Raw genomic sequence first — 15,706 nt, forward strand, 5'->3', positions numbered from 1 at the left:
TGGGATTTACATAAGGTCATGCAGAATTATTCATTGTTCATTAAGAGAACAAAAACATCATTGGTTATACTTCTAGTATATGTTGATGATATGATGATTACAGGTAATGACCTTAATCTTATTCAACAAACCAAAGAAGTTTTGCAGGATACTTTTAAGATGAAAGACCTGGGAGAACTCAGATATTTCCTAGGAATTGAATTTGCTAGATCACAAGAAGGGATTGTCATGCATCAAAGGAAATATTCTCTTGAAATCATTTCTGAAGCTGGACTTGGAGCTGCTAAACCAGCTTCTACACCTATTGATCCTTATGTACAGTTGACTACAAAGGAGTATGATGAAATAAATGGAACAGGAAAAGAAGATAAGCTACTGGAGGATCCAACAGCATATAGAAGATTAGTTGGAAAATTGTTGCATCTAAATGTTACCAGGCCTGACATTGCTTTTGCTACACATACACTGAGTCAGTTTCTTCATCAACCTAAATAATCTCATCTCAGTGCTGCACTTAAGGTTGTAAAATATGTCAAGGGACAAGCAGGACTAGGTGTATTATTATCCAGCAAGAACAACAAACAGTTAAAGGTCTATTGTGATTCAGATTGGGGAGCTTGTTTACACACCAGAAGATCTGTTACTAGATTCATAGTTAAGCTGGGAGATTCACTAATATCATGGAAATCAAAGAAACAAGGAACTATATCTAGAAGTTCAGCAGAAGCTGAGTATAGAAGCATGGCAAGTGCTGTTGCTGAAGTAGTTTGGATAACAAAATTATTCAAGGAACTTGGAGCTGATGTAGTAACACCAGCCATCATTTATAGTGATAGCAAGTCAGCTATACAAATTGCTGCCAATCCAGTATTACATGAGAGAACTAAGCATATAAAACTGGATTGTCATTTCATAAGAGAGAAAATTCAGAATGGTCTAATTCAAACTGAATATCTGCATACCAAAGAGCAAGAGGCAGATATACTAACTAAAGGTCTCAACAAGTTTCAACATGAATACTTATTATCCAAGTTTGGAGTATTGAATCTGTTCACTCCTACAAACTTGAGGGGAGTATTAAAGATGGCATTACTTAGTTAGTTGAGGTTCATTATGTAATTAGTAAAAATTAGAGTAGTAGTTAGTAAATAGGTGGTTAAAGTAGTTACAAAATATTCTTCCCTTTCTTGTATAAATACCAACTAAACATGTTAGTTACAAGTAAAAAAAGAGTTAACAATTTACAGAATACAAAGATGAGTTTCTTTTTCTTCTAATCTTCATCTATCTGCACATTGCAGATTACTCCATTTCTCAAAGCTTTCACAATCTAAACGGACTTTAAATAGATAACGCATATCATTAACCTTACTTTTTCCCTAGTAAAACAATGTTCCCTTTGTCCATTTTTTTGTATGCCCTTTAATTTTTGAATAGGAACTCAATTTATTTCTTTGATGGCTTCTAGAGTTCGGCACAACTTTTTCATTAACAGACGACAGAAACTGGTGTACTTGCGTAATAATGACTCATATTGCTATTATTTATTAGCCTAGTTAACTGATTAATCATTTAATCATAGTGTGCACACCACCTAAAGTGATAATTATAACTCGAAAAATTATCACCAACTTATTATGTCAACTAATTAGCGATTATAAACTTCAAAATAGTGGTCACGGATATCAAAATCCACTCTATAAAAATGCATATCAGTACAACCCAACTACTGATAAAATGTTGATTTAGCAACCTCTAAAATTAAATTTTAGAAGGCTTCAAGATTAAAAGAAAATTCAGCTTTTGTGCTATATAAATTATTTGTGTTGCTACAAATTGAACAGATACATAATTAGAGTTCAATTTTAATACAGTTGAAAGGAAAGATACAACAATATATAGATACACAAAGTCACATGTAATATCTGAGTACACACTTACAGAACGACATAATATGCAAAGATACAACTTTATCAGCTACCTGATGAGTTTTCCAATAAACAGAACCAACATAAAGAAAACACAGAAAATTAGGCTAAAACACATATAGAAGTCAAGTATTCATAGTTATAACAACTTCAAAACATCGTTTGATCATTCAACCCCTCCCCCAACAACAGCGCCTCCACTGGCGGCAGAATCTGTAGACAAAACCCAAAAACGAAATTAATTTACAAAGCCAGTAGATATATCAAAATGGGCAAGAAAGTATCTGTTTGCTTACCATTTGCCTGTGCTTCAGCACCTTTCCCAAGCCATGTACTTACAGCACCTTTAACCCTATCCATCACCCCCTGTCCCAAATTTTCACCAACTTTTGTTTCTCCAGAAGAACCAACTACTTCTTCTTTCTTTTTGGGTTCAATAGGACCCAATCGCCTTTCAACTTCCACTGATTCGGTCACCTTCCCCATTGGCTTTGCCTCCTCTGTTTCCTCTGTTTTCTCCTTCTGTATTGAAAGTGAATCTGAAATGACTTCAGAAAGTGCTCTGTCTTCCTCTCCGGGCTTGAGCTTCTCTGCTAAATACTCCGTCATTGACACCCCTTTATCTGTCCTCACTTCATGCTCTGCATCTACACCTCCCCTGTTTTCATGTCCTGTAACTTTCGCCATGACTGTGCTACCAGCACCCGCTACTTTCTCATAAACGGGAGCAAGTTTTTCTGCAACCGTGCTTGCAGCTTTTTGTGCATATTCAGTTGCTGAGGTTGTTTTCGTCGCGTCGCCTCCTGTCACCCGAGTTTCCTCCTCGGTTCCACCATACCCGAGTTTGGAGGCGACAATGTTCTTAGCAGCAACCGCCTTGTCAGCAATTGCTGATGTTGCGGATGAAAGAGTTTCTGTATAGCTACCTGGTTTCCCAGTTAGTGTGTCCTGAGGTAAATCTTGTGGATTGCTCGGATTCATACTCTTAGGAATTGATTCAGTATCTTCACCAACCGAGGGGAAAACAGTAGGCGACTCTTGTGGAGCAAATTGATCATGTGATCCTGTATACTGTCTACGTTCTGTTCCATGATCAAATTGAAAATCCCCTGCTTTTGGCTCTGTTCTCATTCGTGTTGCTTCCGGAACATCGTTCACACCCATTTTTTCAAACGATTGAACAAGCGGGCTAACTCCTGCCTCCTCATTGTCTTTTACAATCAAAATACATAGCATCTATGTTAGTACCTCATACGAGGATTAATTAGTCAAATAGCAATTTGAACAGAGAAGTAATGACTTACTGGCGCCTGTTGGATCGGTGACTTTGCTTTGATAGTTTGTTGGATTTGGATAGTCTTTAGGAACGTTAGGATCCTCCTCTAAACCTGTTAGTACTTTAAATTTGTGCCCCTGCAGTCCTTGATCATTTAGTTCCCCACGGCCACGGGCTCCTGTGTCGGTAACAACAGGTGGCATATGCATCTGTTCATGTAAGTGTGAAGCGTGAGGATTCGCCAAACCTGTTGGTGCCCCAATAATATTTTCAGTCCCCTGCAGTCCTTGATGGCCTTGTGCTCCTGGAGCAGTAACATGATGATCAAAGCCCTTAGTCTCATGAGTTTCAGCAGCAGTAGTAATAGGTCTGTGAGAGGCAGCAGCATGATGATCCACTAGCCCTATTGGTGCTCCAATAATATTTTCATGCCCCTGCAATCGTTGATGACCTTGTGCTCCAGGGGCAGTAACATGATGATCAAAGCCCTTAGTCTCGGCAGCGGTATGATGATCCACTACGCCTATTGGTGCTGTTCCAAGTCCTTGATGTTCATGTTTTCCAACGGAACCAACATAATCATCAATGCCCTTGGTCCTTTCTTCGGGGAAGTGAATCCCCGGTGGCCTCGCAAATTCGTCTTGCCTCTGCAAAATCGGCCTATGCACGTCTTCATTTTTCATCTTAGAATCATAACGATCCTCCTTAGGGCTAGTTGGATTCTCTAAATTGCCCATTGACACAACTTCCTCTTTTGGAATATCTTTACTCCTAATAGCATCTAATCCCATCAATTGCAACAAAAATTAAATACTAATTTACAAGTCATAATACAGGAAACAACTACTATCTATCTAAGTAATTAACGTGCTAAAATTATTGAGAACCTACATGGTCCACCATGAACTTCTGCACCTTCCTCCATTTCTTCTTCATCAGTTTCTTCTTGTGAATGCTGCTCGTGTTCATGTTCATGTTCATGGCCATGCTCGTGTCCAAGACCATGTTTTAAATGATCCTTGATCTTTTTCGCCTTTGCCTTAACTTTCTTCAACACCGATTGCTTATGATGATGATCACCTTCATCATGAACTTGACCATGTCCTTCTCCTTCAATCATAAAAACAAACAATTAGTAATAATAATAATGAAACACAACATTTTATCTCAATTTTTCACTAACCTGAGTGCAACCCTGTATCCTGTGGACGGTGCAATTGTGCCTCCATGATGTCTTTAGCAAATTTTGTTATTCTTTTGGCTTTCGAAAGAAATGTGTATACTGTATAATCAAAACAAAGGATAATGGTAGTTTATAGAATGGAGAATTGAAGTAATTGACCACCTTTGCATGACAGTGGCGTTCTCTGAAGGATACACGTATTTAATCGGCGAAGCACGTCTCTTGTTATAGGACACGTGGAACTACCTTTATGGGACACTACAGCCTTCTATATCTACGTGATTGGCCCTAAAAAATAACCGCAAAATAAATTGATTTCTATTAAATTAAATCAAATTTCAATACAAATTATTGATACCGATCGATAAGTTCGATCTATTATATTACTCGCGTTTAAGCGGTTTTCAATTGTTAATACTCAATAATTGAACTGCCGTTTTCTTTTAGGGGGTTGGAAATAATTAAACTGCCTTGATATGACTGGATCTCGAACCGTTTTACATGTTATTAAAAATTGTATTTAATTAGTAAAAATTACAATAAAAGAAGTATTACTGTAAATTATATTTAAGTATAATTTATAAATTTTAAATTCAGTGTTTACTAGGTGTGCTCACTTCACGGTTTCGTTGAACTCTTGTAGAGTTAGGTTCTCTTAACTAATATGCAAATATGTAAATTATGAAGGATTTACATAAAATATTTTCATATGCATATTCCTTCAAAGAGCTTGATGGAATGGAAGCTCTGGACAAAGACATTAGAAAGCACATACTTCACTTCATAGACTGTGTTAAAGTTAAATAGATTAGAATTTTAACGTAAATTTTTAATTATTTGTTACACTTTATAAAATTACATTGACTTATGAAAGAAGACGATAAATGAAACTATTCTTATTTTCTTTAGATTAAGAAACCTTCAATTTCATGTTTAATAAATTAAAATTCTCACTATATACATGACTTTTTTTTAAAAATATTTTTTAATTATAATATAATTTATTTTAAAAAAATTTAGATTGCGGAAATGACAAATAGTGCTCAACATTATTGATTATTTCATTTGATCATGATCTCAATAAGTAGGAAAAAGAAACAAGAAAGAACACATGGCCACGATGACCCCTAATTTTAGCGGGAAGTAACTCAATAAATTTGCACCGTGGGCGCCATTTTCAAATTTTCAATTACAATCCGTTACATTTCAAAATATTCACTCGTTCTCTCTCCCCCAGAAACCTCACAGTAATCAGGGACATGCGAACTCGATTTATCGGCAAGGACAACTTCAATTCCGCTCAATTTCCAGCCGGCGATTTCCTCCGCCTCCCTCTTCCACACCTCCCTACTCCGAACGCCTCCATTTTTGAACACCTTCATTGTTTTGACGGACTTCCAACACTTAGTATCGATGTTGAAATTGAGAGATTTCCGATTGAGAAAACTCTATCTCGCTTCTTCTCATATGTCTTTCCGCACAGGATTGATGTTGAACTTGCTGAGTTCGCAGATCCTCGGCCGTTCGCCGGAAAGCTGGTTGACGAGCAGGGAAGTTGCAGTTTCGAGGAGACAAGCGGAATTACTACAGAGGTAAATGCTGAGAATAATCTGAACTTGTTTAGGGTTTAAATGCTATTCATTAACTTCATCGTGAAAATATTCACTTATCTGATGCATTGATGCATCTGGTAAGAGGCTGATATTACAAAGAGAATCTAATTTGCTTAGAAGTGAAGAATTTTAGATGTAAAGCTTTTATGAAATGTAGTGTCGAATTAAAATGAATGTTTATGTTGATTGAGGATCTCTCCCAAATTTGCATCGGTTTAGCTGTTAATTTTTAGATTTAGTTAAAGATTTGTCACTTCCAACAGGAGTTTCATGCCATCAAGTACACTGGACTTGTCACTAAACTGGCTACCAACCAGGCAATCACTCCCGTCTGCAAGCAGCTGAAGTCTCGAATAAGAGACTCAATAGTTAGCACCTTTAGTTTGGAAATAATTTTAAAAGATACTGCATATTAACAGAATTTTGATGTGATTATATTAGGATTTTAAGATGTTTCTTCTTCATTTATGGTAATTTTGAAAATTTCTAATGGAGGGCCTATGGAGCAGACATGATGATAATAAGAGAACTGATTGCAAGTTGCATGATTCAAAACTCATATTTATCCCTACAACCTTCCAATATTCTCAAACATACAACTACAGGTCAAGGTCTTCCAAAATTAAAATAAATCTTTAGAAATATAAGATTTCAGATTTCTGGAAGACTTCCTCATGATGGCTCCGCGTGCTTCACCAAGGCAGCACTGCCTGAGTTAGTGTTGTTATGTTGGTAACTACTTTATTTTTATGAGTTAATGTTATGTTAAAATGTTATACGTAAAAGCGTACATGAATTGCATCGTCTTTCAGAAAACTAATTATGGTTATTGCAACAAAAAGAAAATTAATCTCAACTGAGATAAGAGTAGAAGTTGATTGCAAAAGAGTATTGCTAGTTTTTTTCTTACCTCATTAAAATTACACCTGTCTTAGGCTGCTTTTATATATTGCAGGGGAGTTTGGTTTCCTATGGCAAGGGGAAGGACAATCTCGAAATGGTCCAGTTTGAAATTCCAGAGTTGGATTCATCCTCACTTCAATTGGTAAACCATCCCGGCAATCAAGCAGATATAATTAATATGCTACTAGCTAAATTCTCATGTGAAGCATCTGCATTTGTCTGTTCTCTTGTTGTCAGCTAGAAGATATCCCTCATTTTGGAAAGGAGAACATGCTGTTTCCGTCTGAGATTTCAGATGATGGAAATAAGCTGGTAATATTTTGATGAATTACATAGTTCTTCTGGCATCCAAGTTTTTATGATTGCAGGGAAATGCTTTTGGTTTATATTGCTAACTTTTGTGATGATGATTAACTACATAGGATAAGAATTACCAACTCCTCCCTTTCTGTCAAGGAAGAAGTCTTTGATCAGAAATGAAAAGCCAGTGGTTCATATTGATGGAAGAAGCTTGGTCATTTTGAATATGATATAATTTTTAGTTACATGCATGGATTGAAGCTCTCAAGTCTTAAGATAGTCTGTTCTTTCATCTCTTCTAAATATATATGCAGCTGGTGACTCTGATTCTGAAGACAATGTCCTCTACTTTTTTCTTGTCGGCCCCAATCATCATTTGAGAAACCATATCACTAGTTTCTTCCTTATTGAAATATAAGAATCATGTAATAAGGTTCTTAAACACAATTTGCTGGGATATTTTATGCAACACCAAGGCCATGCATTTGTCAATATGTGTCATCATTCAGTATCAAACATCTTTCCTTTCCATATGATTCCAAGGAATAATAATGCTTAATGACATAGACATAGTGACCTTTTATTGAAGTCTGTTCATTGTAGAGGACTGTGAAGTAATTGTACTCCATTGCCATCATGTTGATTTACTTTTCTCTGACTGCATGAAGGAAAGGAAGGACCTAACCAACTAAGCACTACTTTCACTTTGTTTATGCTCACTAACTGGTTTGGCCCATCATTGTTCACTAATTGCAGGATATGCCCGGTTTTGAAGTTAGGCTGCAACATTCCCTTGATACTCTGCAATCAATTTGTTCAGTGGATGACATCTGTTCTGTGTCTTTTATGGATTCTGTGTCTTTTCTGGAGAAAAGCTCTGATTGGCTCGAAGATAGTGGTTCTAGTCAGGGGAAACATCATTCTAGCACATATGCCTTTCCTCTTCTCGAAGTGGATGAGGCAGGGTTGGGTATTGTGGGAGAAAACTCTATAAAGGAGAAAGTTCTAATCTTTGAAAATATTGAGCTTCAGCGTGAGACACCAGGAAGTGAAGGAATGGGCAACATAAATGAGCTTTTGGATTCCACAAAGTTTGATACATTGCAACACCTGTCAAATGACAGTTTACCAACAGACTGCCTTGAAGTTGAGAATTTCTCTTTGGAGATGAATTTGATAAGTATTATTGAACTTGAGAAAAACTCAGTGATTCATCAAGGCAGAGAAAATGATGGTCCAATATGGGTAGGTAGCCCTATCATTTTTGATGAACTGCAATTCTTTGATTCAGACCTTTATACTTTTTGTGAATTGCTGTCTGAAGTAAAAGTTGACGTTGAGGATACATGTGACCTGATGTTGAGGGAGGCTGAGAATTTCAGGAACTTCGACGAATTGATTGTTTCCCATGAGCTCATCCCTGTGGATAATTCTTTCAGATCATTGCCTGTGCCACTAATTTCTGAGAATGGAAATATAAAGTCATTGCACTTGTGTATTAAGGAAATCCTATCTGAGTTGGAGCCACAGTCTTCCTCCATGTCTGATGGATTATACTTAGATTGGCATTTTATGGAAGAGGAGAAATGCAAGTGTCGAGAAGACTTCTTCAATTTATTGGGAGAGAAAGATGCTAACAACATTGACCTTTGCTTGAACTTCATCGACAATGAGATGCTTGTATCAGACTTTCTTTTCTCTAGTGATAGTCCACAAGAACCAAACAGAGTGGAGAGCAAAGAAATGTTGAGTTTACCTTCCAATGCCACTGCCGTTTCTCCCATGCCTTATAATGTGGAAGTGCCGACTAAGTTGCTAAAGGACGGAAAGTTCTCTACTGAAGGAGTATCATCCCAATGTAATTCTAAAAAGGCATCTTTGTTTGGTGACTCCTGGTCAGAGTTTAATGATCTTGATTTTTTCTTAAATCCAAAAGAGTATGGTAGAGACAAAGATTATAAACCAGCTGACAGTTCCATTGATACCAATACCATGGGCCAGAGCAGGTTTCTCTCTTCTGATACCACACTAGTACAACCTCAGCAATGGAATATCAAGGTGCATCAAATATTGTTGTCTTCTGATATTCTACTTCTAATTGACGATCTTAGGAAAATCTTTCAAGTTATCTTTGAAAGACGGAGAGAGTTAATTGAGACTCAGGATTCATCTCAAGCTGTGGACGATATAGCTATTCTTCGCCTTTCAAAGAAAAAGCTCATCAACTTGATTAAGAAAAGAACTCTGTGCAGGACGTCTTTGTTCCAGGATGGTGATAACACAATATCATTGGTCACATTGTGCGCAATCAAACAGATGGTTTGGTACCTTTGCTACTATGATCTGCATACAACATATCTATACATAGAAAAGTTGTACAGAAGGTTGCAGGAATTCAACTCTAAACTTGACTTCCTCTACAACTTCATAAAGGATGTGCATCAGAAGGGTGAAAAAGATATACATAAGTTCCATCCATCACTTTCTGTTATTAAAGATGTACTGCAGTCGTTTGTTAGCAAGGGTAGTTCAAAAATATTGGTTGTGGCTGAGCCAGTGTTCTGGTGGTCATTGAAGAAACTATTAACTTCCATGAATATTGCATTTAGCCATCCACATAATGGACAAAAGAATGATTTTTACAAATTAGAAGATGCCAGCATGCAAATGATCTCACATTGCTGTTTAGTAACCCAAGAGTAAGTGGTAGTTCCAACATATAATATGCTTGGATATTGGCCTGTTCAATAGTATGGCTGATCAAACTTGCAGTGGTATCTTGGCCAAATCCTTGTGTTTAGGATGTAGTCTTTGCTTGTTATTTCCAATTGTGTTCAGGACAAACTATAACATTTTGACAGGTGGCCTGCTTAGTCCTTAGTGATTCACATAGTAAAGTTATCTGTTTTTAACCAGGTTGGAAACTTACTAATAATTTTTGACCTTTTCAGACTTCATCTTGACATTTTGGTAGTCTATAGTAATTGCTGCTATATTTCTGATAAAGAGAGCTTTTAATTGGGTGATTTGTAAAATTCTGGTGTTATTGTGCCTCTAGGAGAAAAGTATTCTAAACTTAAAGCTAGGTAGTTCCTTTTAGCTGCAAAACTAAGATGTTAATTCTCATAAGATAGCTTAGCTGTGTAAATGGTACAATGCCTAACAGCAATAACCCATAGATGTGATATTACTGGTCTTCTGCTTCTCTGCTTAAGAATCATATTTTTTCTTTGATAAATTGCTCTAGAATGCTGCGGTAGTACCACCAGAAAAGAACATTGACTTCACAGACAACCCTTGAGTTTGAACTGTTGCGATTCTTATAAAGTGTTGAATATCTGATGGTCTTGGTTGATGTTTAGTTTGTTTTTTCTTTTGTCTTTTCTATCAGATCTTTGCTCTCTAACATGCTTGAATGAAACTACTTATTTGCTTTAGTTTTAACTTCTACCAAAATCTTAAACTGGCTGATGGGAATTCAGAGCTGAAATCTTAAGTCCACCATAATGGTATCATGACAGACAACAGATAGTTTGGCTACATTGAGATGGTCCAAATTTATTTATTCTTAATATTGTTTACCACAATGCTACTGACAAGTTTCCTAAATTTAAAACGAGACTTAAAGAAATGAATTGATATTCCATTTTTTTCCAGGCATCTGTCTGCCTCATTTCCATTTGAAAAATTTGAGATCATCTTGGAATATGGAGGTTCACAAGGATCATCTAAAGTATCTTCCATCCTGCCTAAGTCAGATAGAGTTCCTCCTCTTCATTTCCTTAAGGTGGAGCTGGAGGACCCCAGTGTTGCAAAAGCACTTTGTGATGGCGTCGACATGCCCAACACAGACGAACCTAGTATGGCAAGTCTCTGTCTTTTGCTTGATGTCTATCAGTTTGAAAAATATCAGATAGTTTTGTGTTTCCTTCCAAGGAATGCACAACACAAATTTTTGTAAATGGAATGAAAGCTGGAGACTGTCAAAATTTTCAATATTCTTATTGTTTATCTATTCTGTTTTCTTGAGTCACACTATATGGTTCAATTTGCATTAAAGTGTTAACAACCATGATATCCAAACTCGAGAGGCGCCGTGGTTGTTAATTCTGTAAGTTAGATTATGGTCAGTTATTCATCTTGCAGGTATGAGTTTGTACTTTTGAGTAATTGGGCTTCTTGCCTTCCTCATTCTTTTGGTGCTCTGTCTGCCTTTTATTGCTTGGTTGAAATAATTCTTCAACACAATTGACTTGCTTCCCTGTTTGAGCTCCCCGTGTGGGATATTTACCTCACTGTGGCTGATGTATTTCCATTTTTACATGGTACTGAGGTTTCCTCCATCCAAGTCATATTCTGTTATATGCTGGTAAACTCTCAACAGTTGAAGTATGAGCTTTTATCTTCTGATAAAATCGCCCTAAAACCTTAACTTTGATCACTGCATGAAGAGAAGAGCATTGTTTAGCGTTCAACATTTTATGCTGTCGATCAGACTAGAAGTAGATAATTCAAATATGCAGCAATGGACTCCTCTTGTTCATTCCTAGAGGCTTCAAAGTTTAGAACTTCTTCTGACATGCTCGTTTTCTAGGGGGGAGGTCCTCACTCTTTCTCTGCTCTCAATGAGATTGACGTTACAGTTGAAGAACTGCTGAATTTCCTTCCAGTGGAAAAGAACTTGAAGGGTGCAAGTGTGGAGACATTACTGGGAAATGAAGCATGCTCTGCTGCAGCTCAACATGCAGTGTTCAGTTTAGGATCTGAGCAAAATCGTGGAAGCACGGATGGCTGTCCTGAGACAATTATTATAGTTAACACACACAATTTTGATAAGGAAATGGTAATTGCAAGGAGAACTGCATACCAAAAGATTCTTGCGCTCGAGAAGAAAGGAGTACAGGTTGTAGAGCGTGATTTACGTCAGCCTGTCGATATTATAGTCAGTGCATCAGCTTGCCTTGCTTGGTATGACTGCAAGAACATTGCAAAGAAAGCTACTGCCCCCGATGAGGCTTTCTCTTGCTTGCCTCTGTGTGTTGAGAATATTGCAGCAAGTATTTTGACGTCACTCAGTTTTGCTTTCAGTGGCTGCATCCTGGTAAGTACCATGTTTTTCTTTCCAAACTGCTCACACCTACATAGTGTGGTGCTTGATGTAAGGTATGCATTGCATTTATCTCAGAAAGAGCACTGGAAAACCAAAAAAACAAACAAACAATGGACTTGTGATATCTGAATGATTTTCCACCCTGTAACATAGGAAACATACAGATTATTAGCTGCAAAACCAAGTGTTTGAGAGCAGAAAAGGATTGTTGAAAAAATGAGTATGTCTTTTCTATTTTGACTTTTCCCTCATTATTTGTTATAAAAAAATATTTCATGCTTGTCTAAGCTTATTCTATGTAGCTTTCTAGGGTCTTAAAAGTTTGCAATCCACTTGGACAAAAATCTAAACATTTTTTCATGCCCTGCTTTGTGTTCAGCTAATTGCACTTGCAGCAATTGTTTGATCAGGATTAAAATGTCAATAGCGAGACTCTGAGATAGTTGAGAATACTAAGTTGAAGAGTTTAAGGTGATTCCTACAAATTATAATATTCCACTTACATACACTTCTTACATACACTTCAATGAGTTAAAATGAAATGCCTTATGTTCCCTTCAAGAGATAGACACACTCCTCGATTGCTTATAGTATCCTGTTTCTTCCATCAGTGCTGCTTTTCACAATTCGCATGTACCAGAGTCTACGTCGTTAATGATCTTTACTTTGCTTTGTCTTGACACCCTCATTTACTTTGCTTTGTCTTGACACACTCAACCATCATTTCGTCATAGTGTTCTTCTATCTCTAGCTTACTTTTAATTCCTTCTAATATCAAAGTATTGAATATTCTTCAAGATGGTCGTTTGGTAGTACTCGGTACAATCGAAGGCATGCAAATTTACTGGAATAACATGATTGAAGGAGTAAGAAAAATTATGACGATCTGATGATAGAGGGTAGGCTGGTGGCAAATTGATATTGGAAATCGCAAGAGTTATGTATCTAGTAGGTCCTTCTTCTGGTGGACCTATTTTACTACTTCGAGATTGAGAAACTTCCATGAACTTATCAGTTAAAGGGGAATTAAAATATTAATTCTCAAGACTTATTTCTTTATGCTTCCAGTCTCCCGGTTCTTCCCTGTTCCTTAGCTCCAGATGTTCACAATTGCATTGCAGATGTGATGCCAATGACCAACTTGAGATACACCTTTTTTTTTTCTCGGTGAACAGTTTGAAAACTGAGCACTATCACCATGTGCATGTAACATTCCTTGTGTACGGCATGATGATATAAGCACAAGATAATGATCTTCATTGCATGGTTATTCTTGAATATAGCGGATTACTTCAAAGAAGTAGCAGTGACTGGAAGTGTAAATAAGAGCACTTATTTATTATAGTTTTAGACCAAGATAGTCTAGCATGAGCCCTGCTTACACATAATGTTTTGTTCATGATATATAGTATTTCTTCGCCATCTTCTTTAGGTCTTTGAGGGAGAAAGCGACTTTATATCAGGAATTATGGAGTCATCTGATGAGCTCTACGCTGCTGCTGCTAGCTTGGGCATGGATATACAGATTTTTTATTCATATTCTTCTGAGATGACTGATGAGATCATATTATCGTGTATCGAACTTTCCTCGAGGACAAGCAGAGGGCTCTATTCTAAGATGCCTGAGTCACAAACGCTGGCAGAATCCTTCCTGACTGCATTTCCTTCAATTAATTCACTCTCAGCTCATGCAATATTGTCTTCGGCAGGCTTGCTTGCTGAGTTTCTGGGATGGACTCATGAACATAGAACTTATGCAGTTCAAAAATATCAAGTTCCTGATGAAAGCATCATATTACTGAGTGCTTTGAGCAGATTTGGGGAACGGGAGGATTCTAAATCGGTAATGACAGATTGCTCCTCTTCAGTTTCTTCTGCTCCGGACTCCGAAAGTCTTCATTTCAAAAGAACCTATGGGAGGACGAAACAAAAAACCACCTGGGATATTGAGAATCTGAATATACCTACAAGGGAAGTATATGATCTTGATCCACCGAGAACATTTTCTGAAGGCAGACTTCATCCCAGAGCATCTGGCCTGCGAGATTCTTTAATTTCAGATGATATCAACTTCTTTGATGAATTTGGGAAGTCTAGCTTATCATTTGACAACGAACCATGTGTTCACAGGCAGTCATTAGACACCTATCCGACAAAAGATCTTTTTAAAGTAACTGATCTCTGTGACAACCAGATAACTAATAATTCACAGATGGGAGGTGGTGATATAAATAAATTCAGGGCTCCACAAATTGATGTGTGTTTGCATCCAAGAGAGGAAGTTGATCTGGGTATGATGAACCAATTGGGTAGACAAAACAACTATTCAGGAAATTTTACAGATCATATCGCAGGTGAGGTTATTAACATTGATGATACTGTCGGATCTGGCAAAGCCTTTCATAATGCAAAATACAAGTCCTTTTCTACCCTGGTGCATGCAATGGAGACTCCTACTACAGGAGTTCCTACAGCTGCTAAAAAACTCCTTTTTGGAGCAAGTAATCTAGAATTTCTAAATACTGTGGAAATTGACTCTAGCCTAGATGCCTGCACTTCTGTGAGAGACCTTGGGCAAGGAATGGGACAGCATTTAAATGCAGGTTTCAATCATAAGAAGATTCAATTTAAGCACCAGAAATGGGTCCCAGATGAGGGTATATCCCAGAAAAGAATGCAGCCAGTCATGGCAAAGCAAGAAAAGAATGCAGCCAGTCATGGTGAAACACCACTCTCAAACGCACTTCAATCCACCCCATTGCAGCAAGGATCACCCTGGACAATCGAATTTCTGAACAGAATCAGGGAAAAGAGTCGGTCACGTCAGCAATCTGTCCCATGTGACTTATCTGCTCCTTGTTACGGGTACCCTGGGAAACCATCAAAAGTTACAAAGAGAAAGAGTCCATCTACTCTGGAACTCTACAAGTACCAAGGGAACAGTTTCCAAGAGGCTGTAACTAGGAGAAAGAGGCGTATGAAATGCATGCAGCTACCAGCATCCTCTAGTGAGAAGGCTTCAGATCGTCCTGTTTCATCATGGACACCCGTTGATAAAAGAGCAAAACGGGTATGCCTGAAATGATTTTCTGTTTCTTTAGCTGAATTCAACGATTCTGTTCAAATAGTTTGTTTTCCTCATCAACAATTCTTCATAGTATGACTAACTTGCAGGAGCTATCCTTTGCAACAAGCGGAAATGGAGGGCAAACTAAACTGGTATGGAATGACAAGAACTCTCATACATTGGGAAGACGATATTAACTCTCACATATGAGGTATACTGGGCCAATACAACTGAGCCCTCAGTAAGTGTAAATCATAGAATTTATTAGGACCTTACATTCCTAGGACATCAATTATTAATCAAATGCATGATCATTTACAATCCAT

General features: G+C 37.4%; 2 protein-coding genes across 2 annotated transcripts; one reads left to right on the forward strand and one right to left on the reverse strand.

Moving 5' to 3' along the window:
* Positions 1-1,874: 1,874 nt before the first annotated feature.
* Positions 1,875-4,542, reverse strand: LOC101266908 (low-temperature-induced 65 kDa protein-like). The gene is made up of 5 exons (XM_004234399.5): positions 4,388-4,542; positions 4,096-4,314; positions 3,233-3,985; positions 2,225-3,139; positions 1,875-2,141 (listed from the first exon to the last, which is right to left on the reverse strand). The coding sequence occupies exons 1-5, from the start codon at positions 4,431-4,433 to the stop codon at positions 2,095-2,097; spliced, it is 1,980 nt and encodes a 659-aa protein (XP_004234447.1). The 5' UTR covers positions 4,434-4,542; the 3' UTR covers positions 1,875-2,094.
* Positions 4,543-5,470: 928 nt separating this feature from the next.
* On the forward strand, positions 5,471-15,702 carry LOC101266605 (protein SHORTAGE IN CHIASMATA 1). Its single transcript, XM_026030401.2, has 8 exons — positions 5,471-5,979; positions 6,956-7,045; positions 7,141-7,215; positions 7,960-9,902; positions 10,861-11,068; positions 11,798-12,304; positions 13,746-15,383; positions 15,488-15,702. Exons 1-8 carry the CDS (start codon positions 5,647-5,649, stop codon positions 15,575-15,577), a joined length of 4,884 nt encoding a protein of 1,627 aa, XP_025886186.1. The 5' UTR covers positions 5,471-5,646; the 3' UTR covers positions 15,578-15,702.
* The last annotated feature ends 4 nt before the right edge of the window (positions 15,703-15,706 follow it).

This window comes from Solanum lycopersicum, chromosome 3 (genome assembly GCF_036512215.1).
Source record: "Solanum lycopersicum chromosome 3, SLM_r2.1".
Lineage (NCBI taxonomy): Eukaryota > Viridiplantae > Streptophyta > Magnoliopsida > Solanales > Solanaceae > Solanum > Solanum lycopersicum.